A 26706-nucleotide genomic window follows, 5' to 3' on the forward strand; every position below is an offset into this window, starting at 1 on the left:
AAAGAATACATGAAAGTAAAAAAAACCCTCAGCCTTTCCAACCACTTTAAATACGGTGGCTGCATTAGTATTCTTTTTTAGGCTTTCTTCCTTTTATTTTTACCTGATGATTCGCCCGCAAACACTTCTCTCTTTGGGTGCCTCTACTGTAGATGAAGTAGTAAATGAGACACCTTTGGATAGAAACATTGTCAGTCTGGGGCAAGGGTACTGCTAGGTGCACTAACAGACTTAAATGGACTTGACTGACAAATTTAAATCCAAATTCCAGCTTACACTTTTTAAGCAGTTACAGCATCAGTTTTTTCTTCTGGTAATAAAGTATCAAATGTTTTTTATGAAAAACTCGTCAGATCGACAGGTGAAAAAAAAGAAAACTAATGCAGCCACCACATCTAAGAATTGGTATGCTGCAATATATTACATGTTTGTTTTTGGGTTAATTACCGTGGTAAGGTAACATGTTGATGATCTTAATAGTACAAGGACAGGGTCTCTTTAAATAAAATGAGACTAACACATTCTCTCCTATGGTGCACGCATGTAGAAAATCCGAATGCAACCATTGCTTAATTATGGGCAGCTCAGACTGAATTTTCCATTGTTTTCCTGCGTGTGCTCTGCGTAAATGAAAATAATTACCATACATGCAAATCATATTAGCCATTGGATCCTCTTGGGCTTTTATGTAAGGTTTAAATCTCTCAGAGTGTTTGTTTGTAGCTTTTGTTTTCCTTTTGAGTTGTATAATTAAAAAAGGAACGCAAACACTGTTGAATGAATCCAACCAGTTTTGTGACCAAGTCAATTTTGTGTTCGTTTCTGTATTCCAAAGAGACTTTTTGGGGCACAAGTCACTAACACACATCGTTTGAGAAAACTGTGCTCAGACTCCCCCCCCCCCCCCCCCCCCCAAGTGTTGAAAAATAAGCTGTACTTGACATTCAGATTAAACCATTAACCTCCCTAGCGGTCTGCTTATGTCCATATTTCTGTGCTCAAAGCGGTACATTTTTTTGCATGGAAATATGTAGTTTTTTATTGTACGCCTGTACTTTTTAGGAATAACTCACTGAAATCTGTCCGAACAAGAGTCTAGTAAACATCTTGGGTATGTTACAATTTGAAACACAAAATCATAAATTATAATTTAATAAATAATCATAAAAAATAATATAATAATAATAAATTTAATTCAATAATATAATCAAACCAAAAACACTGAAATTTGAAATATAGCGCCAAGTTCGCACATCACTGAACAAAGTCGCAAAATCGTTTTCAGTGTCTGATGATGAATTTCCCCACGAATCATTATCACTCAATTCTGCAAGTGGTTCTGATTTACTATCGCTGTTCTCTAGCTGGTCTAAAACCGCTTTTGACCTAAAGGGACGCTTTTTGGACGCCATGGACGTTTCTCAGTTTCCAGGCAGAAAGAACAGTAAACATGCAGGCAGGGCACAGGACAAAGCACTCGGGACAAAATGTATGTGAAATGGTTTGATACAGTAATGTTATACTATGTGATTTTAGTGTATTGAGTGAATGTCACTTTTTGTCATTTTCAAATTTCCCACCGTTCCTTCCCCCGCACGTCCCGACACTCGCAGAGGACGAAACCCAGAAGACAGATGCTGGCATCCGCTAGAGGACATTGCAGGGGACACTGCAGGAGGGACATCGCGGGAGCGCAGGACAAGGTAAGTGAAGAAGAGATCCCGGAGCAACGCCGCATGCTAAGCCCGAGTGTAGCTCGGGGTTACCGCTTGTGGTACTGAAACTTTACCCCGAGCTACACTCGGGAATACCGCCAGGGCAGCTACAAAGGTTATAAACATCAGACGTGCAAAAATGGAACAAAGTGTATCCCTTTTATAGTGTGCACTTGTCTCAATAAGGAGCAAAAAGTGTCATTTCTGTCTGCTGCTTAGTTCCTCTATCAGCATGAATACATTTTGACAAGTTTTCCTGACACCAAGAGAAAAAAGGTGACAGGGAAAGGACCTCCATCACATTGACAGCCTCAGCTCTGTTCCTGTGAGCTGTGTGGAAGGGGGTGTGTCTCCTCCCTCCAATCAGCTCTCAGAGTTTTCCTCAGTGAACTCTGTTGTGTGTAATTTCAGCTCTCTGCCCCGTTTTCTGAACTATCAGTCAAGTTTTATAAATTCAGCACTTTGGCTGTAGATACTGCAGATAAACAGGTACAACTTATGTAGGAGGATTTGTTTCATCTGGGTATCACCTGAGGCCAGTCACTTCACTGAGTATTTGTAAGGGTTTACAGCCACTTTAACATTTGAGGGTTCCTAAAAGAAGGCAAAGCAGAAAAATAAAGTAGCCATGTTCGGTACGGTCATGTCCGTTTGTGCTATAAAAAGGTGAGCATGTTGGCGGTGAGGGTTACCCCTAATACTATATATTGTGTTTGCAGTCCTCTCACAGCACTGGGGTCTTGTTGATTGCTTTTTCTTCAGTCTCTCTTGACACATCAGTAAATAGTTTTTATTGAAACAGCTGCTCCATGTTAACAATTGAAGGCTATATCGGTATTCTGTGAATCCACTAGGCTTTATTAAATGAACTTACAATGTATTTAGGACAAAAGATGCAATATATACAAAATTAGCTGCACCTAATTGGCCGATTACATTTGGATCAGGAATTGGACATCTGTAGGTGCTCTGTATACTCTGCCAATACATTCTTCTTTTTTCTTGCAAAGGCGCCAACAAATGTATCTACATTTGTATAATAAGGGTTTAACTCTTTGCTTTCCCTGCTGCCAGCAATGCAAGGGATATGGGCCACTTGTATCTGACTAGCTCAGTATCACCTACATCAGCTGAATTATCCATTCTACGGTAAGCTCATGGTTGATTCAGCAAACATGAGCTTATCAGAAGTGTATTTCTGACCCTAGGTTCACACCTAAGCATTATCCGAAATGGTTTTGCAGGAACGCACTACAGTCCATTTAACATGATTTCCTATGGGACAGGTTCACATCTCCGTGATTTTACCTGGTGCGTTTTTTGGAAAAGGTCAGGGACTTTTTTAAACGCAAAAAGGTGTATTTTTGGTTCTATAGACTTCAGTGGAAATGCTGCAGAAAAGCATGTAGTGCATTTTTGCCGCGTTTTTGATGCATTTTAAATCTGCCTAGCAACAAGAAAAAAAAAGCTGCAGAAACGGATCAAATGCAAACTGCATAGGTGTGAACCTAGCCTGACTCAGATTCCAAAGCCTCCTGAAAATATTGTAAAAAAATAAAAATTAAAGAATAAACAAAACAAACATGAAACAAAACAGAAAAAAAAGTGAAAACTGCAGAAATGGTCTGGCCACCCAAGTTTAAGGCCTCATGCACGCTGGAACTTTTTAATGTGCATCATCGATCTTGTCTCTAAATATCACCCAAACCGTACTCTCCGCTCCTCACAAGACCTCCTACTCTCTAGCTCCCTTGTCTCTTCCTCCCATGCTTGTCTCCAGGACTTCTCCAGAGCTTCCCCCATCCTCTGGAACTCTCTACCCAAATTTATCAGACTATCGCCTACTCTGCTCACTTTTAGGCGATCTCTGAAAACCTATGTCTTCAGGGAAGTCTATCCTTCCCTCAGCTAATACTGGAATCTTCTACTCTTCCAACCAATCCATCCCCCACAGTTACTACCTTTTTGTATCACTAGCCCCTCTCTCCTAGATTGTAACCTCCTAACCCTCTTGTATTGAACTGTATTGTTGCTGTATTGTCTCCCGTTATATTGTAAAGTGCTGAGCAAACTGTTGGCGCTATATAAATCCTGAATAATAATAATAATGTGGCTGTTGGCATCTGGTTTTTTTTGTGTTTGTTTTTTTGCTGCCTCTAAACATCCTTTCATGTTAGCCTATGTTTCCATGCACACATAGATGTTTAAATGCAGAAAAAAAAACACAGACATCCAGGAGCAGTGGCGTTTTGCCACAAAAAAATGCTTGATGCATATGAATGTGTCCAAACACGTTAAAGCTAGGTACATTTAGTGGTTGAGTGTTAATTCATTTCAGTGGCCAATGTAAATGATTATTCTGGCCACTTAAATTATAGACCGAGCGCTTAACGCGCCTAAACAAGTTACACGTGTTTACAAACATCAGGTGTTTTTTCTGCCAAAACGCTGCTGCCGAGAGAAAAGGTGTCTAGGAGAGTTAGAAAAATATCCAGTGTGCATGAGGCCTGAAGGCTGGTTCACACCATGAATCGCACAGGAACACGCTGTGCGTTCCTGTACGATTCACATGTGATCAGGGTGCAGTGCAATTTCAGCCCATTCATTTGAATGGACAGAAAACATGCTGGCCTGCAGCAAAAGTAATGCCTGCACTGCTTTACAAAATGCTGAACAACTGGATTGCATGGTTTTGATGACTGGTCATAAAAATTGAGTGCAGGTCCTAGAAGCGAGTTTTGCATTCCTAATATTTGTGACTGTTCTGTCTCTCCAATCTAAGCATTGAAAGTGTGATCTCTGTAACTTACAGTTGTAATGAGATAGCAATAACTCCAATCTTAGTTGAATATCACAGTCAGTGACTCAATACATAAAACATCTTGTGAAGTTTATTCTATAAATTGAGAGAATCTTACAACAATGTATAATGTACAGCGCTGAGCAAACTGTTGGCGCTATATAAATACTGCATATTAATAATAATAATAATAATGAACATCTGATAGGTCAAAAGATCATAATGTGAACTGCTTCATGACATGAGGCTAGAGCTGCAGTGCATTTCTGGGAAAAGGTGGGCTATCTATACAGCATTAACTAAACCAGAGGAAAGGGAGGAGCAGAGACAAAATATAGAAAACACTTAAAGGCATATGACAGTCATGTGAAACATGACAAATTAGCACTATTAGGCTTTTTTTTTTTAACCAATGTTTACCTTTTTGTTTTACCATATAAAATGTTTATTTATGTTCAAATCAAATGCCCTTGCCACACTCACCAATTTTCTTGGCAAGATGTTTTAAATCAATAATATTAGAACAGCAAATCTCTTGCACTTTGCCTCACAATTTACATGCTTTAAATGTAGAAACATATTAAGCCTTTTTCTCTGGTTTTGGGTGCTACAATTTCTAAATGTAAAAAGCTTTATCTAGTTGCTTTGAAAGAGAAACTGGGGCTGTTTACAATGAAAAGCAAAAATGAAAAAGCCTTTAGAAATGAGAACTATCCCAACAACTTCTGTGAAAACAGTAGAAAGGGTAGGATTTTGGCATAACTTCTTGGCTAACTTCAAAACCAAGCATAATATATACACAAGTCACATTATGAATTATTGAAATGAGTCATTGAAATGAAATGTATTTTTTTTTTTTTTTAATGGACTACAATGCGCAAAGGCAAAGCTGGTAAACAAGCTTAAATGTGTGGAGTGACGGCGGCAGGTAACAAGAGACCAAATTACCATAAATTAACGCAACGAAGACGAGAAGGGGCAGAGAATAAAACCTGCTGCAACCTTCTTATTTCTGTATACAGTACCTCGCCTATTATTGAGTACACAAAGCAAATTCTCTAAGTCCTTGTAACTGCTCTTACGGAAAATACACTGTGAGCCGATACAAGTCATTTTATAGGGCACTGTGGGCATAAATGACATGGCTGATTGAAGGCTCAAACAAAACGGCAGCTTTTATAGAGTAGGAAATTGTTTACTTGAAGTCAGCCTATGAGCACAGATATATGAGCTGCCATTTTCTGTTTTGGTTTAAGTTGCAAATTTCAGGGCTGTCATCCTGATTTTCTTTTTTTTTTTTACCTTCTAAAACTTTGTAAAGATCCTGTGTTTTACTTTTCAACAGATGACAGCCAAAAAGGTAAGTATATCTTTTGCTGCTTTTACAGCAGGGCTGTTGAGTAAAACTGATCCTGTGGTGACAGGGTCATTTTACAAGCAAACCCTCACTGACCTCTGTAGCTGCAGGCACTGTGGAGCTATACTACCCCACATTCATGTTGGAGCAGACCTCCCTTCCCATTAGAATTGTGCATTTTCAGCACTGTTGGGAAGTGCTGCAACATTAAAGTGGTTCTAAAGCCTCATGGTTTTTTTTACCTTAATGCATTTTATGCAATAAGGCAGAAAACCATCTGTGTCACAGACACGCCCCCTAAGCCCCTTTATACTTGAGCCCCATTGTGATCCAGTACTGTGCACGAGAGCTGCGGCTCTTCTAGCTTTGTCCCTCCTCACTGTGCAGATCGATAGCAGCGGGAGCCATTGGCTCCCTCTCTTGTCAATCAACTCCATTGATGGGGACAGGGCTGTCCGCATCAATGAACGCAGCAGTGGGACTCAGGAGCAAGCTCGCACGAATGCCCCCATGGGAATCTGCTCCCTATTGGGGGAATCAGCAAGAGGGGGGGACCCAAGAAGAAGAGGATGGGGGCTACTCTGTGCAATTCTGTTCAACAGAGCAGGTTAATATAGCCATGTTTATTACTTATTTCAGGTTGTAATGGGTTTTTTTTTGGTTTAAATAACAAAAGGGGATGGTTTTCTGGAATCCCACTATTTATTATACAATTATGTACTATTTGTCGGTTCCTATAATGAATTAGTAAATATGTAAGCTCTGACAATATTGAAGGACCTCATATACTGCTATATTAGCTATAATAACAAACACAATTCTCAAACAAGCAAGGTCTTATTTATTTACAAAGAAAGTAAAACACTAACCGAGAAATCTAAAGCAATGTTAGTGTACATGGGAATGATAGTAAAGATGATACGTTACGTAAGTTCGTCCTCAAATCTGAGTACCATTTTAGCTGGATTCCGGGTAGGATAAAATGGTCAAAAAGACCAAGCCTGGCCACAACTGTCTTTAAAAGCCCTCTCAAGCACCACCCAGACAGACACACCCTTGACCCGCCTGGTGTAGTTCTCCATCCAATGAGCAAACGTCCATAACTCATAAGGGGCTGTCCTTCCTATTCATTAGGAAGTGTAGAATTACCTCAGCCATCCTCCCGGAAGTATGTTGTCTCCACCAGGGGGCACTGCTATATTGCCAGCAATGCTTGGAATGCTTGGTCAATCACAGAAGGCTTCTCCCTTCTAGCTAGAAGTCATGTAATCTGTTCTTTTAATATTCGTGGCACCAGGGAGTCTGGGCTGAGGCTCTCTTATCTCCATGCCCTGCTGCTAGCGGGTATGCGCAAACTCCCAGTACAAGGATTTTGGCATGCAGCCTTTTGTTACACACATCCTGTCCTAAATACTTGCTTTTCTTGACACTCCAAGATAACATTCAATAGGCCAAATAGTTCTTTGACAACCAGGCAGTAAGAACCCATGAATGTCTGAAATAAAAAACATGTTGCCTTCCAACACAACCACTTTAGGGCCTCATGCACACTGGAATTTTTTTTTTTTCAGCCGCTCCGATTAGCATCTTTTTTTTCCTGCCTCTAAACGCCCCTATGTGTCACGTAGGCTTTTAGAGGAGTTTGGAGGCAGGAAAAAAAAAACCCACTGCCACTGTGTCCAGAAGCAGCAGAGTTTTGGCGAAAAAAAAACTTGACTCTTGTAATACGTCTAAACCAGGGCTTAAAATTTCAAGTCCTGAGCTACTAGCCAGGCCTTAAGAGTTACTCGCCACCAACAAACACACAAACAGAGACATCTGTACACACACACAGACATGTACATACACCCACACATACACACACAGAAACATGTACACACACGCACAGAGATACAAGTTGCAGTACTTCGTTGTTCACTCACAGATCCGGGTACTGCACTCTGGGGGAGGGAGAGAGCATAGCACACACTCCTTGCTTTGCTTTCATTATGCTCAGCTATTGAGCAGTCTGACGGCTCTAAATGCCAATGATAGATCTGGCCTGAGCTCTGAGCCTGCTCAGCAAGATGGCCCTGGGGGACACACTCGCCCCCACCATAATTTCCACTCGCCATTGGCGAGCAGACAAGTGGACATTTCAAGCCCTGGTCTAAACGCTCGTCAACACTAGGCGTGTTTAGCGCTTGAGTGTTAATTTCAATGGCAGGAATAAAGTATTATTCTGGCCAATTAAATGAATTCAAGTTCAAGAGCTTGATACCTGTAGATGTGTTTAAAAGCGTTTCACACTTTTACAAGAGTCAGCTGTTTTTATTTCTACCAAAACTCTGCTGCCGGGAGGAAGGCTTCTAGGAGAGTTTGCAAAACGTCTTGTGTGCATGAAGCCTTATAATACTCTGTGATGTTTGTCTGTATGACTTTAATTGTTATGTGATGCATACAAACCTGTCAGGATTTTCTGTCTCCTCAGGTGGGATCTCTGCACCAGTGATAAGGACCAGCTGCCAGTTCCACAGCCTGAGACTCGTACAGCCTACACAAGAAATGTGCTACTTATCGGCTTATCACAGTGTCTTTATTCAGCAAGCAAGATCGACAAGCAGCTTCTTTGGCAAATGTGAGTTATATGTATAGTCTTTTTTTTTTTCCTTCCTATTTTTCTACCTTTTGGTTTATTCAGGAAATTCTATTTAAAAGATTGATATCCTTTTGAAAAACGTGAATTCCCTCACCGTTATGCTGGCTTCAACACTAGTGGTTGATTTACTAAAACTGGAGAGTGCAAAATTTGGTGCAGCATATAAACCAATCAGCTGCCAGAATTTATTGTCAAAGTTTAATTGAACAAGCTGAAGTTAGAAGCTGATTGGCTACCATGGACAGCTGCACCAAATTTTGCACTCTCCAGTTTTACCCCCAGTTCACATATATGCGGCTGCGCGGGCCGCATTTTGCACGGGCACGAGAGCCCATTCAGTTGAATGGACTCCCGTGCCTGTGACATGCAGGGAAGAAGTCCCTTTCTCTTCTTTGGAAAATGCAGCCCGCACGGGAACCTTGGTTCCCAGTACAGTTGAGTTTTCCGGTGCGGGCAGCGTGCCATTAGAACTAATGGCAATCGTCCGCAGGTCCGCATTTCTCTGTGCGCGTGGTGGGGCTGCACGGATTTTCGTGCGGATCCACAGCGGCACCACCCGCACATATGTGAACCTAGGGTTAGTAAATCAACCACTAGGAGTTACCAACTATAAATAAGTAGATCAGGAACGTTAATGACTTGCTGTCCGGAGCAGTTAAAATTTTTCACATATATGTTAACATCAGCGTTTTTTTTTCTCTAGAAAATTACATAGAACCCCCCAAACAGATATTTTCTGAAAGCAAAGGCTCTGAAGAATAAAACAGTGGATGTTGTATTTTTTATGTCACACAATATTTACGCAGCCATTTACAGTTGTGTTCAAAATAATAGCAGTGTGTTGAAAAAAGTGAATAAAGCTCAAAATCCTTCTAATAGCTTTTATTTCCATACACACAAATGCATTGGGAACACTACACATTCTATTCCAAATCAAAACATGAAGAAAAATAGATCAAATTTGTGTTGTTCCTCTAAACAAAATTAAGAAAAGTGAATATTAGACTGTTCAAAAAAATCGCAGTGTTTTGTATTCTTCTTTACAAACTCAAACATTCACTATATAAACTGAAAAATGTTTGAAGATTTTGCTTTCCTTTGAATCACTTAATTAATATTTAGTTGTATAAGCACTGTTTCTGAGAACTGCTGTACATCTGTGTTGCATGGAGTCAACCAACTTCTGGCACCTGTGAACAGGTATTCCAGCCCAGGATGATTGGACTACATTCCACAGTTCTTCTCTATTTCTTGGTTTTGCCTCAGAAACTGCATTTTTGATTTCACCCCACAAGTTTTCTATTGGATTAAGATCCGGGGATTGGGCTGGCCACTCCATAACGTCAATCTTGTTGGTCTGGAACCAAGATGTTGCACGTTTACTGGTGTGTTTGGGGTCGTTGTCTTGTTGGAACACCCATTTCAAGGGCATTTCCTCTTCAGCATAAGGCAGCATGACCTCTTCAAGTATTCTGATGTATTCAAACTGATCCATGATCCCTGGTATGCGATAAATAGGCCCAACACCGTAGTATGAGAAACATCCCCATATCATGATGCTTGCGCAACCATGCTTCACTGTCTTCACAGTGTACTGTGGCTTGAATTCAGTGTTTGGGGGTCGTCTGACAAACTGTCTCCGGCCACTAGACCCAAAAAGAACAATCTTACTTTCATCAGTCCACAAAATGTTGCGCCATTTCTCTTTAGGCCAATCAATGTGCTCTTTGGCAAATTGTAACCTCTTCAGCACGTCTTTTTTTTCAACAGCGGGACTTTGCGGGGGCTTCTTGCAGATAGCTTGGCTTCACATAGGCGTCTTCTAATTGTAACAGTACTCACAGGTAACTTTAGACCTTCTTTGATCTTCCTGGAGCTGATTGTTGGCTGAGGCCTTGCCATTTTGGCTATTCTTCTATCCATTCAAATGGTATTTTTTTGCTTTCTTCCACGTCTTTCAGGTTTTGGTTGCCATTTAGGCATTTGCGTTCATTTTAGCTGAGCAGCCTATCATTTTCTGCACTTCTTTATATGTTTTCCCCTCTCCAATCAACTTTTTAATCAAGGTAAGCTGTTCTTCTGAACAATGTCTGGAACGACCCATTTTCCTCAGAATTTCAGAGAGAAATGCACTGTAACCAGCATGTACAACGTTTGCTGCCTTCCTTCCTTAAATAAGGGCAATAATTATCACCTGTTTTTCGAAGAATGAATGACCTCACTAATAGAACTCCACACTGCTATTATTTTGAACATGCCCCTTTCAATTAGTGATTCAATTACACAGAATCAGCATCATGCATGTCATGACTGTTGGGTCTGTTGGATTTCTATTACTCTACTACACCTGCTAGTAAAGTATTTGCCATGTAGAAATATAATTTCTACCAAAAACTGTGATTAATCAGGTTAGTGATGTCTGTCTGCTATTATTTTGAACACAACTGTATCTAACACACATTTCCAGGAAAAAATACACTTAAATGAATTTTACTGCACACAAGCACAATATAATACCTAATTGTTTGGTAAAATAGAAAAGATAATGTTACGTTGAGTAAGTATATACTAACCATGTCAAGATTTAACATTTTGCATGCCCCTGAAGTAGCGCCAAACTAAGGTTCCTAAACATCTCCACAGTCAACGCTTTAAAAACGTTTACAGGTTACTAGTTTAGAGTTAAAGTTAAGCTTTGGTGCTAGAAATCAGTTTGATTAGCTGCTTTCCTGGCTGGTACTGTCCAGGGAAACGGTGAACAAAACCAGAAATGACGGCTTCATTTGGCACAGTGGAGAGGACAGCTGACCCTGTTGGCAACTGACCCGACCCCTTGCAGCAGCTGCAGCCATGATCCTGGTATAACTACTTGCTTGCAGAGTTGTGTGTGTGTTATATATAATGTGTGTATGTATGTTCTCTGGACTGGAAGTGGTTAGAGAAAAGTCAGAAGTCCTTTCGTGCACTCTTGTTTAAGATTTAAAGTACTGAGGCAAAAGGATCTGTATTGCAACCGGGCAACTAACATTGTCAGAGAGTTCCGCAATGGCAGCCTCCATCCTTGGTGTGAGTATTGGATTTAGTATAGTACATGTACTCTATGTTGGGGGGAGGGTGAGTATTGGGCTTTAATATAATGACTGAAATCTATGTATCCGACATAATAAATGCCATTTTTGACCTCCTGAAAATACTATCTGCGTGACTTTTATCCTGGCCTTTTGGCTTTAGTACTTGGGGCCATCAACCCAGAAACGGTAATCAGATCAAGGATTTTGACTTTTCTGCTGAAATCTTGTCCTGGCTCAGTCCTTTTAGAGTGTTACTAATCCCACAACAGTAAAATCAGTCCGTATATGCAGTAAAGCATACTTGTTATCTTCATTGTGGAACCTAAGCAGTTAATCCTCCGCATTGTGTAAAAAGGCTGTCCTCTCTGATCCTCCCCTTCTTCTACTGTCCAGTGTCCCCCTCTTATCTTCTTATAAGACATATCAAGTGGAGACACTCTGCACATGCACATTTGGTGTGTATTGGCTGCAAGTGAACACTCTCTCAGGTTTAATTTGAAGGTATGTACATCCAAATTGGAGGAAAGGTTTAGGAATTACAGCTCTTAAGAGTAGCCATCCCCCTTTTTCAAGGGACCAAAAGTAATTCGATAATTAAATCAAAAGCTGTTTCATGGCCAGGTGTGAGCTACTCCATTATTGCTTCATCAATTAAACAGGTAAAAAGTCTGGAGTTAATTCTAAGTGTGGTATTTGCATTTGGAATCTATTACTGTGAACCTACATCATGAGTTCAAAGGAGCTGTCCATGCAAGTGAAACAGGCCATTGTAAAGCTTCAAAAACTAAAGAAATCCATCAGAGAGATAGCAGCAACATTAGCCCATATCCATTATATAACTATAGTCTGAATATGTATTGGTAAATAGCTGAAACTAAACTAAAATTGTGCCGGTGTCCAAATATATACGGACCTAACTGCATACAGAATGTTCAATAGTTTATAACGGAGGAGTGATAAATAGTGGGGTTGCATTACAAATAAAATGATTAATTTAAAAGTAAAGAAAAATAAATACTTTTTCTTTTTGAACTTCTAGTAAATGCTGCTGCTTTGGATAGGTTCGACAATAAGGTGGTGGGCATCTTAGTGTTTGTCTTTCCTCTTAAGCTGGTCATACATGGACTGAATTAGGCCAGCTAAGCAGGGACTAGCAGAATTTTGATCTATGTATGGCCACTGTGAAGAGAAGTCGTTCTACCAGTCGACTTCTGTTCACTGATCCTGTTGGATTTTAGCCTCTTGACCAGTACTGCAGGTTGTAGTCTGCAGCACTGATTTGTGACTTGTGACGGTGGAAAAGTCGGAACGTTCAGACAATCCTCCCTCGAGGGGCAGCTTTCTGGACTCTTCTCATGAGCCTAACACCTGCAAGTTTACAACAGGTAAGACTTTCCAGGTGCATCAATCTCAATAGTAGCTTCACTCACTATGTTTCATGTATATAAATACTAAATCATCAAAATTGTGTTGTGCTACCCACAAACATAAAGTGCATATACAAAAAATAAGTGAGAATAAACATAAAACGTTCATAGATGTGTTAAAAAAATTCTCAGTGCACAGTCCATAACCAAACGGAGAATCTAGTGTGCAAACAACCCAAAGGATCATGCTATTAAACAAAATCTTAACCACTTGTGTGTACCACCAATCACACCCTGCTCACCAGATTCTCAGACATCAAAAGAAATTGGGTCTGGCTACGCATTGAGGGAGAAAACCAATGTGGATGGATGGATCAAGCTGACATTGGTACTCCAATATTTATTGAACCAGATGAAAGGGGTCATTTGTTGGAGTTTCTCTATTCGTATAGTCAAGTGTCCTGGGATCAATTCTTAGCTGTGATGATTGTATTAGATTCATTTTCAAGGCTTTCTTTCTTCTATTTTCATCTGATTATCCAGCCAGCAAGTATGCTTTTCAAAAGCACATCCTTTTTTCATCACTCAGAGCAAATATGGGAACTCTGAGATCAATGAGGAGCTGCTGAAAAGTGAGCTGTACCTTGATCTGCCGCTAGATGAGTTCCGAGTGCTGCACAACAAGATGTAAGGAATTGGCAAGTTTGTAGCGTCTGCCAATGTGGATTCAAACCAGATTGAGGCTTTTCTGACAGCACAGACTAAAAAACATGGGGGAATCAAGACTTTCCAGGTGTATAGCGTTGGCGGCTGTGGTTTACCGATAGGCAAGGCTGTTGAACTTAAATTCTCATGAAAAAAGGAAAAAATACTACCTGTGGAACATGAATTCTTTCCTTATTTGTCAGAGACATTGTCCCTCTCTTCCATTTAGAGCTGAACTCTAGATCTGATCCTTATTGTATACAAACATTGTTTTAGCTTGGACCAATGTAAGTATACAGTACATATTTCATTCGTGACTGACTGATGGGGATGCTGAAAATCACTGGAGTAGTTTTTGCTACTTCAGAGAGCCACAATCTTCTGCGTCCTGGTCTGCCAGTCATAGAACGCTTTTTTGTATTTTTTAGTAATGAATGCAAGCTATTCTCTGATTGGATGAGGTAGATTGGAGGAGTGGGGATGTCACAATTCTTCAGGTAGTGTTGGTCCCTTAGCCATAGGAGTGAGGAGAGGGAAATCTAGTGGCAGGAGAGTGCTTCTATAGTTACCCATATGGGGGCTTGTTGTGCTGCATATAGTGAAATTAAGAGACTCCCAAACCTCCCTGTTTCCGGTGTGTGAGCATAGCATATTTCGTCATTCGAGATCTTTTATTGGCCCAAAATAAAGCGTAAAATGTGATTTTGAAAAGATTTCAGGGCGTAAGAGGGGATTGGGACAGGGAGAGTGCAAAATAGATGCAAAAGTTTAGGAAGAATTGTCATTTTTACTGCATTTATTCTGCCCATCCACGAGAAAGGTTGGCGTGACCAGGTTATAAGTAGGTTTTTGAGGGACCGAAAAGTTGAAATATAATTGACCATGTAGAGGGTATAGTATGAGTTTGTAAGGTTAAGCTCTAGGTATTCTAAGTACGCTTGGGGCCAGGTGAAGTTATTTTAGTTTTAGTAAATTAACTTCCACCATGGGAGGGGAAACATTAAGGGCCAAGGATTTGTCTTCATTTACTATGAGACCCGAAATGTTGGAAAATTTGGAGACCATGGAGAAGAAGGTAGGTAAAGAGGTGTGTGTTTGGGTCAGAGTCAAAAGAATGTCGTTAGCGAATGCGCTAACCTTAAAGGTCTGATGAGCAAACATGACTCGTTTGATGTCCAGATTAATTCTTATGAGCTGAAGTAAGGGTTCCCGGGCTAGAACAAAAAGTATTGGGGGTAGATGGCATCCCTGGAGTGTTCCTCTTTTGAATAGAGAAGGTGGTGGATTGTCTGGAAAGGTAACGAACCGTAGCAGGGGGTCCTCGGTAGAGAACCTTCACCCAGGATAGGAAGGTGGGTGAGCATAGTACATGTATTCCCAAGAAAGTGAGTTAAATGCTTTATGTATGTCTAGGCTCAGAATCATGCCAGGAGATTTGTGTTGTTGTAGCAGATGGATAACCTTATGGGTATTGTCTGAAGCCTGTCGGACTGGGATGAAGCCCCCTTGATCTTTGTGAATGAGATGATGTAAGAAGGAGTTAATTAGAGTGGCAAGAATTTTCACTAAGATTTTGATGTCAACATGGGAGTCTAGGAGTTTTTGGGATCATCACTATTTGAGCTGCCATAGATGACAGGTGAAGATCTGAATGGGAATGTAAATGGTTAAAAAAGTTAATCATAGTGGAAGCAAGAAGTCAGTGAATTTTACATACTAGAACGCTGAAAAACCATCAGGTCTAGGGCTTTTTGCGTCTTTGAGTGTTTTTATTGCAGCAAGGACCTGTGGGACAGTAATATCAGATTTTAGTTTGTCTAACATAGGGGTGGATATCCCGGAAGAAGTCGTCTGCCAATTCCTTATGGAGAGGTTGCGGGGACTGATATGATGTGGACAGGACTGTAGCAAAAGTGTCCACGATATTGGAGGGATTGACTGGTGGTTTTATTAGGGAGGCGTAACCTAATCAAACTGGTATTACGGGTGTGGGCTTTAAGAAGGTTAGCTAACATCGGGCTTGGTTTGTTGCTGCAAGTGTAGTATTTATGTCTTGATCATCTGAGTTTTTTTTTCAGCTTTGTTGTCCAGAAGGAGGTTTAGTTCCAATCTAGTGGCTTCTAGTTGTTTATGCAGGGAAGGGGAGTGGGATTGTTTGAATTGGGTTTCTATCTGTGTTAAACGGGAAGATAAGAGTGTCACTGACACTCTATCTCTCTTTGTGTGAGAGGTGATTTGTATTAGCTTCCCTCTAAGTGTGGCTTTGTGGGCTTCCCACAGAATTGTGGTAGTTGAAGCCGATGCAGTGTTGTCTGTAAAATAGTTGGAGATGGATTCACGTATGGTCCCCAACTTTGCATCAAAAGATAGAATGGAGTCACTAAGACACCAGGAGCAGTGTTGGGGAGTTGAAGCTAGTGAACTTCAACTGCGTGGTCAGACCACGATGCGGACAATATCTTAACGTTGAAGACATCAGGGAGGAAAGCTTAGGGGATGGGAAAATGATCTATGCATGTGTGACAGTTATGAGGTGCTGAGTAGTAGGTGAAATCCCGTGGTCGAGGGTTGAACTCTCTCCAAACATCCACCATTGTGTGTTCGGATAAAAGGTCTGTGAGTCTTTGTTTGTGAAGTCGCCTCAGTGGAATCTTGGTGAGGGCCAATTGTGGGGGGGGAGCAATCTAATTGTCTGTTCAGCACTAAATTGCTGTCACCCATCATGATCAAAGTGCCTTTCTTATGTCAGGAGATTACCCTCAATAAATGGGTGAAGAAGTCAGATTGATTAGCATTGGGAGCATAGAAATTGACTATAGTCACTTTGACTTCCATAATCGACCCCTATAACAATTAGTTGCAGACCCTATGAGTTGATATTTCAAGAGAACATGTAAACGGGGTGTTATTGTGAAATACCACAAAGACGTCTCTCCGTTTCTCCTCAAAAGTCTCCTGAAATACCGGAGTGTCATTTTTATGAAAATATTTCGGGTAGGAAGATGTGGAAAATCTGGTTTCTTGTAGCCCTATAATGTGGGCTCAAAGTGGAGCATAGTAAGTAAAGGCACACTATGCGTTTCCGAGGGGAGTTAAATCCCTGTGCGTTGTAGGATACAATAACAAACTTGGAAGTAGCCATCATGGTAGATAGCTGGTGAAGTAGCTAAAGAACTCAAGGGTAAGGTGTTGGGATTCAAATAGAATATGTATAGGCATCTCAATGTCCTGGGGAAAAAAAAAAAGGGAAAGTTAAGTGAACAGGTACAATAAGATGAAACGTAGGTTGGGGGTCGCTAGGGACCTCCCAGGCACACGTGGTGTTATAAAATCAGATAATATTGTGAGAGGAGCTAATGCTCAAATGCCTAACCATATAGAGAGAGAGAAGATTTAATAAAGGGGGGGGGGACGGGAGAGAAGAGAGAAATAGAAGAAAAAAAAAGGGGGGGGACCTCTTTCTTACAATCTAAGAGGCAAACATTAAAGTCAATATGTTTGAGTTCGAATATTTGGTGGAGCAGACTGTCAAGAGGCGTATCGGCTCTTGAATAGGAGGACCCTCTCAGGTGTATGATGCTCAAAAATAGGGATCATAGATATACAGGTGAAACTTGAAAAATTAGAATATCGTGCAAAAGTTCATTTATTTCAGTAATGCAACTTAAAAGGTGAAACTAATATATGAGATAGACTCATTACATGCAAAGCAAGATAGTTCAAGCCGTGATTTGTCATAATTGTGATGATTATGGCTTACAGCTCATGAAAACCCCAAATCCACCATCTCAGAAAATTAGAATATTACATGCAATCAATAAAACAAGGATTGTACATAGAACAATATCGGACCTCTGAAAAGTAGAAGCATGCATATGTACGCAGTACTTGGTTTGGGCCCCTTTTGCAGCAATTACTGCCTCAATGCGGCGTGGCATGGAAGCTATCAGCCTGTGGCACTGCTGAGGTGTTATGGAAGACCAGGATGCTTCAATAGCGGCCTTCAGCTCTTCTGCATTGTTCGGTCTCATGTCTCTCATCTTTCTCTTGGCAATGCCCCATAGATTCTCTATGGGATTCAGGTCAGGCGAGAATGAGTCTATCTCATATATTCGTTTCACCTTTTAAGTTGCATTACTGAACTAAATTAACTTTTGCACGATATTCTAATTTTTCGAGTTTCACCTGTATGTCAACATTGACTATTTTTAATCCTTATTCTGCTAGCATTAATAAATAGATAGGAAAATATGTCATATTTACTTGTTTTAAACTTTTTTTTTTTTTTAATTTTTTCAGTTACATCCTGGTTTCCAGGTCTAGGCAAATGTCATATATCTCAGGAATCTACAGGAGGGGAGGAGCGGTTTTCTCAGCACAAGTATGCAGGCAGGAGGGTGTGCTTAGCTAAGGGTAGATGAATTCCAGTAAGTAAATGGCACATGAATCATCTGCTCTTATTCAAGATGGCAATGGCTAGAAATGCCTGCCTCTGCACTAATGCCTACCTCGGTACTCACTGCCACTACACCAATGCCTGCCTCTTTATTCTACTACCTCTGCACCAATGCCTGCCTTGGTACTTACTGGCTCTGCACCAATGCCTGCCTTGGTACTTACTGGCTCTGCACCAATGCCTGCCTCTTTATTCCACTGGCTATGCACCAATGCCTTCCTTGGTACTCACTACCTCTGCACCAATGCCTGCCTCTGTACTCACTGCAACTGCACCAGCACATGCCACCATTGCACATTTCTATGATCCCCCACCACTGCAGTGACACAGTCTCCTATATTCAGCCCCTTTAACAGACACACTTCTGCTGGTAGCCTTTTAATTACAGGAAGTCTTAACAAATTTTGCTTCATTTAGTGATTCCATTAATGAAAAATACTGTAAGTGCTTACATTTTTATTCTTGTATATGTAAAACAGAGGCACATTCATAAAGGTGCATGTCATTATTCAGCTTTTTCTGTGATTGTTAACCCAACCTATTAAATAAAATAATTTACTTTTAGCTGCTTTTTTATAGCATGCATAATAGTAAAACCCTGGATGTTCCGCAGTATATTGGTGCCCCCTAGAGGGTCTTGTGGTAGAGACACTTGGCTGGGAGTTTTGTTTTTAAATGGGTAAGAAATAGAATTCCAGACATGTACAAAGTACATTATTAGAATGAAATCCCACCTTCCCTGTGTCATATTCATTTTTATGGCTACTTTCACATTGATCCACGTTTTGCCACTTTTTTTCAGCATTTGCTGTGTGTTTTTTTTTTTTTTTTAAAGGACATGTAACTCAAACCACACCAAAAATGCAACGCAGGTGTATATTTGATGCGTTTTTGCTGTATTTTTTTACCGCACCAAATCTGCACCAAAAATGCAGCAAGTAGGATTTTAAAAAAATGCACCGATCAGTGTGAAGAGTTCCTTAAGAATACATGGGCACACGGGTTTCTTCTGCTTTTTTTAATGCAAAAGCGAAAGAAAAATGGATCACTGTGAAAGCAGCCTAACATTAAAGTGGTTGTAAAGACTAAAGGTTTTTTTTTTTTTACGTTAATGCATTCTCTGTATTAAGGTAAAAACCTTACAACAGCAGTGCCACCTAGCTCTACTCCCTAATACTTCCAAGAATCTTGTATCCATCCATCACTGTGCCCAGCTTCAATTCTTCTCTCACAAGCTTAGCTGAGGGCAGTGGGAGCCATTGCTTCATGCTTCTGTCAGTCAAATCATGAGAGGTGGGGGGTGAGGCTGAGCCACGCTGTGTGTGTCAATAGAGACAAACAGCCCACTTCAGGATCAAGATTGCGTGTGTGCCCCCATAGCAAGCGTTCTTCTATGGGGCACATGGAGAAGAGGAGGAGCCAGGAGCATCAGTGGGGGAAATCAGAAGAGGAGGTTTGGGGCCTCTGTGCAAAACCATTGCACAGAGCAGGTAAGTTTTAACATGTTTATTTATTTATTTTTTAAAGCGTTTACAATAGTGTTAAAATGGTAATAAAGCTTACCGATTTTTACATGTGATGGCTTCATTCATTTTTCTTTTTTTGGACTGTCCTTCCTTTATTTTCATTTGGTGATCTGTCCAGTATGTCTTGTTTTTCAACAGTACAAGCTCTCCTGCAGATGTATCAGTTACAGGGATTTGACAAACCATTTACCACTGACAAGGGTGTCTAGAATGATCAGCTTTTATTTATTTATTTATGTAAAACCTTTATCCCAAAAGGAATACAATTGTTGCTGTGACTGCTTATGCATTGCTAGTTGGAGTTCATCTTCAGTTTGTTAGTGTATCTAAATTTGCTAGTACATCCAACTCTCCCCTCCACCTCAGACTGACAATGCTGCTGTCCAAAAGTGCCCCTGTGCTCCTTCATCCAGAGTGGGAGCACTAATACAGGAGGTGTTAATGGCAAGATCACTACATAAAAACAGAGCGGAAAAAAGCCTAAAACAAAATTAATGCAGCCATCACATTTAATGATTGGTAAGCAGCAATATATTACATTTTTGGTTTTATGTTTAATACTGATTTGATCATTTCTTGGAAAGGACAATTAGAAATAGAGTTCAATTTTCCTTTATCATTTTTTTTGCTTTTCAAAACATAGCTGACTAGAAGGAAGAATTGATGCAGTGAAAAGTTACACTGTTATTTTTTCTGTTTTTAACAATTATCAATTCACTCTGCACCAAGGTGTAGCATCTCTCTGGGCATAGATTTTTATATGAATATGCCCCTGGGCAAGAAAGCTTATGGATATGTATTTACAGTTTAGTTTTCACTTCAGGTTCCTTTTGAAGTAATTCTATCTGTTTTCACAGCATACTTGCAGATTATGGCAGATTCCTCTGTTTGCTCAACCAATCAGAACCAATTTCTGAATTGATCTGACTACATTAAAATTAAATCTGTCTGGCTGCTACGATGCTTCTGCTTTTGGTCCTTGAATTAAAGCAGAACTAAACTCTCCCAACAATAAAATGGAACCACATTGCATCTGAGCACCACAAACCTAAAATGCTATTTATTTTATTTTTAATATTCACAGCAAACTCCTCTATCCATTTATGTCTTCATTATTATTAATATACAGGATTTAAATAGTGCCAACAGTTGGCTCAGCGCTTTACAATATAATGGGAGACAATACAGCAACAATACAGTTCAATACAAGAGGGATAGGAGGGCCCTGCTCCTCAGAGCTTGCAATCTAGGAGATGCATGCTTTATTGTGTTAAAAAATACCCCCTGGCATGTCTAGCCACTGCCATCTGGAGTAAGTGCAGATAATTCATGTAGCATTCACTTCCTGGAATACATCTGCACAGGTATGCAGGCAGGAGGTTGTGCTTAGTTTAGAAATCCCCTCCTCCTGCAGTCTGTCATGATGTTTGACATAATTTGCCTAGGCTCGCAAACCAGGAAGTAACTGAACAAATGTTTAAAAAAAAAAGTAAAATCTATTTACTAAGGCTAGCTGCATAAGGATTAAAAATAGTTAAAGCAGAACTTCAATCTCCCAATCAACATTGACTATTTTTAATCCTTATGTTGCTAGTATTAGTAAATAGATAGGAAAGTATAGTACATATTCTTGTTTTTAACCACTTAAGGCCCACCCTATAGTTTAGTAGTTTTACTGCTCCTGTGAAAAATCACGTGTATGTATGTGTGTGTATATATATATATATATATATATATATATATATGTATGTGTATATATATGTATGTGTGTATATATATATATATATATATATATATATATATATATATATATGATTTTGTACTTCTGCCATAGGGGGTGCACGGACACTACCGGCGGATCGCTTCTGCTGTGAACACTCACAGTAGAAGCCGATCTGCGAGTGGCGGTGAACAGATGTCTGGCAGCACCCATCGATCATTGGGCAGGACACAGAACGGAGCTCTGCTTTGCTGTTAACAGCAAAGCTGGGAACACGATCCTTCACTTCACCTAGTAAAAGCACCACCTAATGTACACAAATCACAGAGCTAGGCACACAGATAACCCTTTGATCATCCTAGATGTTTAACCCCTCAGCAGAAGCCGTTCTGTGAGTGCCAGTGAACAGATGTCTGGCAGCACCCACAGATCATTAGGCAGGACACAGAAAAGAGCTCTGCTTTGCTGTTAACAAGTTAACAGCAAAGCTGGGAACACGATCCTTCACTTCACCTAGTAAAAGCACCACCTAGTGTACACATATCACAGAGCTAGGCACACCGACAACCCCTTGATCATCCTAGATGTTTAACCCCTTCCCAGCCACTGTCATTAGTACAGTGTCAGTGCATATTTTTAGCACTGTTCACTGTATTAGTGTCACTGGTTCCCACAATGTGTTGGATAGTGTAAAAATGTTTGTAGTATGCAATATCGCAGTCCCACTATAAGTCGCTGATCACCGCTATTTTCTAGTATTAAAAAATAAATAAAAATTCCAGTATATGTCCCATAGTTTGTAGACGATATAACTTTTGCTCAAACTAATCAATATATGCTTATTGGGATTTTTTTTACCGAAAATATGTAGCAGCATACATTTTTATTGGATATGTTTTATAGCAGAAAATAAGAAATATTGTTTTTGTTTGTTTTGTTTTTTTGGGTTTTTTTTTTATCAGTCTATTTTTGCTTATAACACAAAAAGCAAAAAACACACAGGTGTTCAAATACCACCAAAAGAAAGCTCAATTTGTGGGGAAAAAATTACATAAATTTAATTTATGTACAGCGTTGAATGACCATGCAATTGTCAAAGTAACGTAGCACTGTATCGCAAAAAATGGCCTGGTCAGGAAGGGGGTAACGCTTCTGGAGGTCAAGTGATAAACTTCCTTTTTTTTTTTTTTTTAATTTTACATTTATTCAGTTAGTTCCTGTAGTCTTCAAGAATCGAAAGGGAGGGGTTTTCTCAGCTAAGCACATCCTCCTGCCTGTGTGCCTGAGCTAAGAGTAGATAGATTCCAGAACGTAATTGCTACATGAATATTATGCCCTTACACAAGATGGCCAGAAATGCGATGGGGGTGTTTTTTCAAAGTGATTTCTCAGCAAAAAAAAAAAAACACGGAGACATGGATGGATGGGTGAGTTTGCTTTGAATATTAAAAATGAATTAAAGTTTTTGATTTGTGGTATTTAGATGTAGTGTAGTTACGATTTAATGTATAAAGTGTATGTAAGGTAAGTTTTTTTAAGAGAAAAGAAACATGTTATACTTGCCTGCCCTGAGCAGTGGTTTTGCACAGAGCAGCCCCAATCCTTCGCTTCTTTGGTGTTTCCGCCAGCGCTCCTGCATAGTGCCCCAAAGTGAGCAGCTTACTATGGTGACACCCAAGCAAGCTTGCTCCTGAGCTGCTGCTCTACGTATTCATTGACACACAGAGTCGTGGCTCGGCCCCACCTTCTTTCTCCTCATTGGCTCACTGGCAGTGATTGACAGCAGCATGAGCCAATGAGGAGAAAGAGTCCCTGGAGAGCCAGTGGTCTTGTGAACATTGATGGATCCAGAGGGGGCTCAAGTAAGTATGGGGCTGCGGGGGGAGCTGCACACAGAAATGTCTTACCTTCATGCATAGAATGCATGAAGGTAAGAAACCTAGTGCCTATACAATCACTTTTATTTCCACTTTAAATCAAGGGCTATTGCTGCTGTACGAAGTCTAGTATAGCATAGCTGCCAGACAGACTTGAGTGTAATGTAGTCAGATCAATTCAGGAGTCAGTTCTGATTGGTTGGTATGTATTGGTTGGTATGATGTCTTTGGATGTCATCTTTGCAGTGCTGTATTCAGTAAGCACAATAAATAATTTTATGTTTCTAGCTATATTATTGGTATGTGTTTTGTCTTTTTTTTTTTATATATATATATATATATATATATATATATATATATATATATATATATATAATATATTTTAATTGTGTTTTCTTATCACTAAGAGATTAAAGACTAAACTGTTAAGGTGCCGGGGTGAGATTTGTTATTTTCTGTGTTAAATAAATAAATAAAAGCATTAATAGCTGTCTCACAAACACATTTTTTGTATGTGTAAACAACATTAGTCTCTTGGAAACCCTGCTGTTACAATCTGTTACTTCAAGAGTTTAGCATCTGGAGATATTGGACTAAATTAGTTTTGCAAGTATAAAAATAGCTATTTTGCTTAGGATTGCAGCAATGCATTATTTCCCCATTTGACATTTTTTGGGGTTTTTTTCTGTATTTTAGATTCCTTTTATACATGTGCAGCTGTGAGGGGCAGCACTGTTTTCCACTTCAACCTCATACACGTCTGCATCAAATATAAGGATGAGGAGCCAATTTCCGCCTGCCAAAGAACCAGCTGATAGGACAGATGCAGTGCCGGAGGAGGCATGGCAAACTGAACATGCAGGCAGCTGTAAATACGTGAACCTGTTCTGTAATTTTAATCTAGCGTTTCATCAGTAGCTCCTAGGGGCAGTGCACAACATATCAGTTTTTTGCAGACAATTTTCATTAAAGTATAACTAATGGCAAAACCTTTTTTTTTTTTCTGTTACATTTTGAATAGAGTGGAAATGGAATTTATTGCTCTCTGTGCCCCCGATTCACCCTCTCTGGTTGTCATGTTTACCATTATCATCAAAGGTGAAAGTAAAGAAAACCCCACATTTTTGGGTTGTCCCCAGAAAAGTAATAGAGAAGAAATCTTCCAATGGGGGGACACTGGTTCTGGTGACCTGGGAATTCCCTTAACTTGCAGAGATTATTACTCCCTCTTCCTGTTTTGGCTATGGGACAGGAAGTGAAGGTAAATCTCCCCAATGGGACACAGATAGCAAAAAATAAACCACCATGGGTTATAACCCTCCTTTACTCCAAATCTGAAAAAAACAAAAAAAAACAAAAATGTTTTGCCTATCGTTCAGCTTTAACCCTTTCATAATGGAAGGTAAAAGGAATCTGATCTCCTGAAGACAATTTTGCAACTTTGACATGTCTTAGTAAAACTGTATATATCATCACAACTACTTGTACGGCTGTCTATGGCCTGTTTCAGTTGAATATTTATAGGGACAGTAAGATTTAAACAGTACTAGGTCAATAGATTGTAATACAAGTCAGACATTTTGCAATCTCACCGTACAATTTCCATTCGATGTACCAATAACTGGTTAGTGAATGGGAGTATTTGGTTGATTTTAAATTGATTTGATTGTTTATAACAGTAAATAAATCTAAGCAAGGTTAAACAAAGATTTTTGCAGACAAGTTGTAAGGCTCCTTTTACACTAGTGGTCTGATCAGGTCCTCCATTCTCTATGGAGCGGCAGATATACACAAACTTTTGTCCAATTGCACCCACCTACCTCCAGTTTGATTCAATCTGCTAAAAACAAACAGCAGAGGATTAGTTCCCCTCCGTCTGGGCAGTTGAGTGTAAATGGACAGCCGGTTAGTTTACATCAGACTGCCCTTAGAGCAGAGCGGGCTGTGTCTGTGTCCGCTCTGCATAAGTGGAGGGGACATGAACCTGCCATCCGCTCGCTCCACTCTGCTCAGCGTCAAAGGTGTCTAATGTGTGTGTCTAGTTTAAAAGCTACAGCAGTATTGTGCATATGTACAGTATTTCCTAATAATACATTTAAATGTTTAGTCTGAACTCTTGGTATGTCCTAATGCAATGGGATACTGACCATTGCATGGCCTTTTTTATTTCGGTTCTATAGAAGAATTTGGTTTCCTCAGCCTTTATCTTCTATTACAGCAGAAAGCTTGTTTTACAATCCTTTTTAACATTTCTCTTTGGTAAAAACCTGAAGAGCCCCCTGTGAAGATATATTCTCTGCTCTTTGCACAACACCCTGAACAGGCATTTGCAGATAGTGGAATGAAGGCAATGACTTGTAATCATGTACGAGAAAACCCTAGGCAGCATATTTAAAAGGTAGACATGAAAGGCAAAGAGTCTTTGAACCAGCCTTATGATACCTCAAACACTATCAATGTAGTTTTTAAAGAAGCAGAATTAAAGAAAATTAAACTTTGCTGTATTTGGAAGTTGGCAGTGCTTTTCCAAAAGTTGTCAACTCAGTTAAAAACATAGCAATAGAAGTGTGGTTTATTTAATGCCCCACCAGAAAAAATACCCTTGCGGTGCCCCCCTTTTACTTCATTCCGCTCTCCAGCAGGTTTTTTTCCATGCTGTGTTACTGGCCCACTCTAAGGTCATCACATATAAATCGAAGGACCAATAGACATTGAATGTGAGGATGGAAAGACTCTGCCCACAACCCGAATTGTCAACAAGAAGTGAGCGCTGGAAGCCTGCCCGAGCAAGGGATGAGAGGAGCATTATATCTCTTCTCTATACTCTTCTATCCCTTGCAATGAAGGGGGAAGGGGGTTTGGGTTCCCACTGCAAGAGTCTGTGTGCATTGTAATCTGCTTTGCAGCATATATCGACGGGCTTTTGTTAATGTCAGAACTGATTCTCTCTCAAAACAAATCAATGGGAATGCAAAAGCAGCTTGAAGCAGGTTAAATGCAGGTCAGAAAGACTTCATCTGCAGTTCAAATGAGCCATCTACGAATTCTGAGTGATGTCGGAAGCATCTCAAATTGATGTCAAGCTGGATTTGCCTATTGGCTCAGTGCCAAAGCTCTATGACACAGACCATGAATGGGGACAGAACATAACACCATGCACAGAATCATTGGATGCATTTGTAGTTTAAATCCCCAAATTGCAGATAACCTTATGGATAGGGACACGTGCTCTAGAAAAGGATGCAATAGAGCATATGTCTGAATTTTATTCTCCTACCAAACCTCCTTGTGTACAGATGGGATCCTAGATTCCAGATGTCTTTGAATAATTTCTGTATGTACAGGTAGGCTTTTTTTTATAGTATCCAATAGGAATGTAGTACTGATATTTAAGTCCAACACATTTTGTCAGCCACAGCTACATTATAGAATTGTATGGGGTACGTGGCACACTCGAGCTATAAATTAACTAGA

At 40.0% G+C, this 26706-nt stretch overlaps 1 protein-coding gene across 1 annotated transcript in view; it reads left to right on the forward strand.

The window, feature by feature from the left end:
* MRPS5 (mitochondrial ribosomal protein S5) overlaps nt 1-26706 on the forward strand; it is a 150116-nt gene that overhangs the window by 17299 nt on the left and 106111 nt on the right. Inside the window, exon 2 of the mRNA XM_089686502.1 lies at nt 8343-8489. Within this exon, the coding sequence (XP_089542628.1) occupies nt 8343-8489 (147 nt within the window). The remainder of the gene's footprint in view (nt 1-8342; nt 8490-26706) is intronic.

Source organism: Staurois parvus, unplaced genomic scaffold (genome assembly GCF_062004578.1).
Source record: "Staurois parvus isolate SC_StPar_1 unplaced genomic scaffold, SC_StPar_1.0 ptg000401l, whole genome shotgun sequence".
Lineage (NCBI taxonomy): Eukaryota > Metazoa > Chordata > Amphibia > Anura > Ranidae > Staurois > Staurois parvus.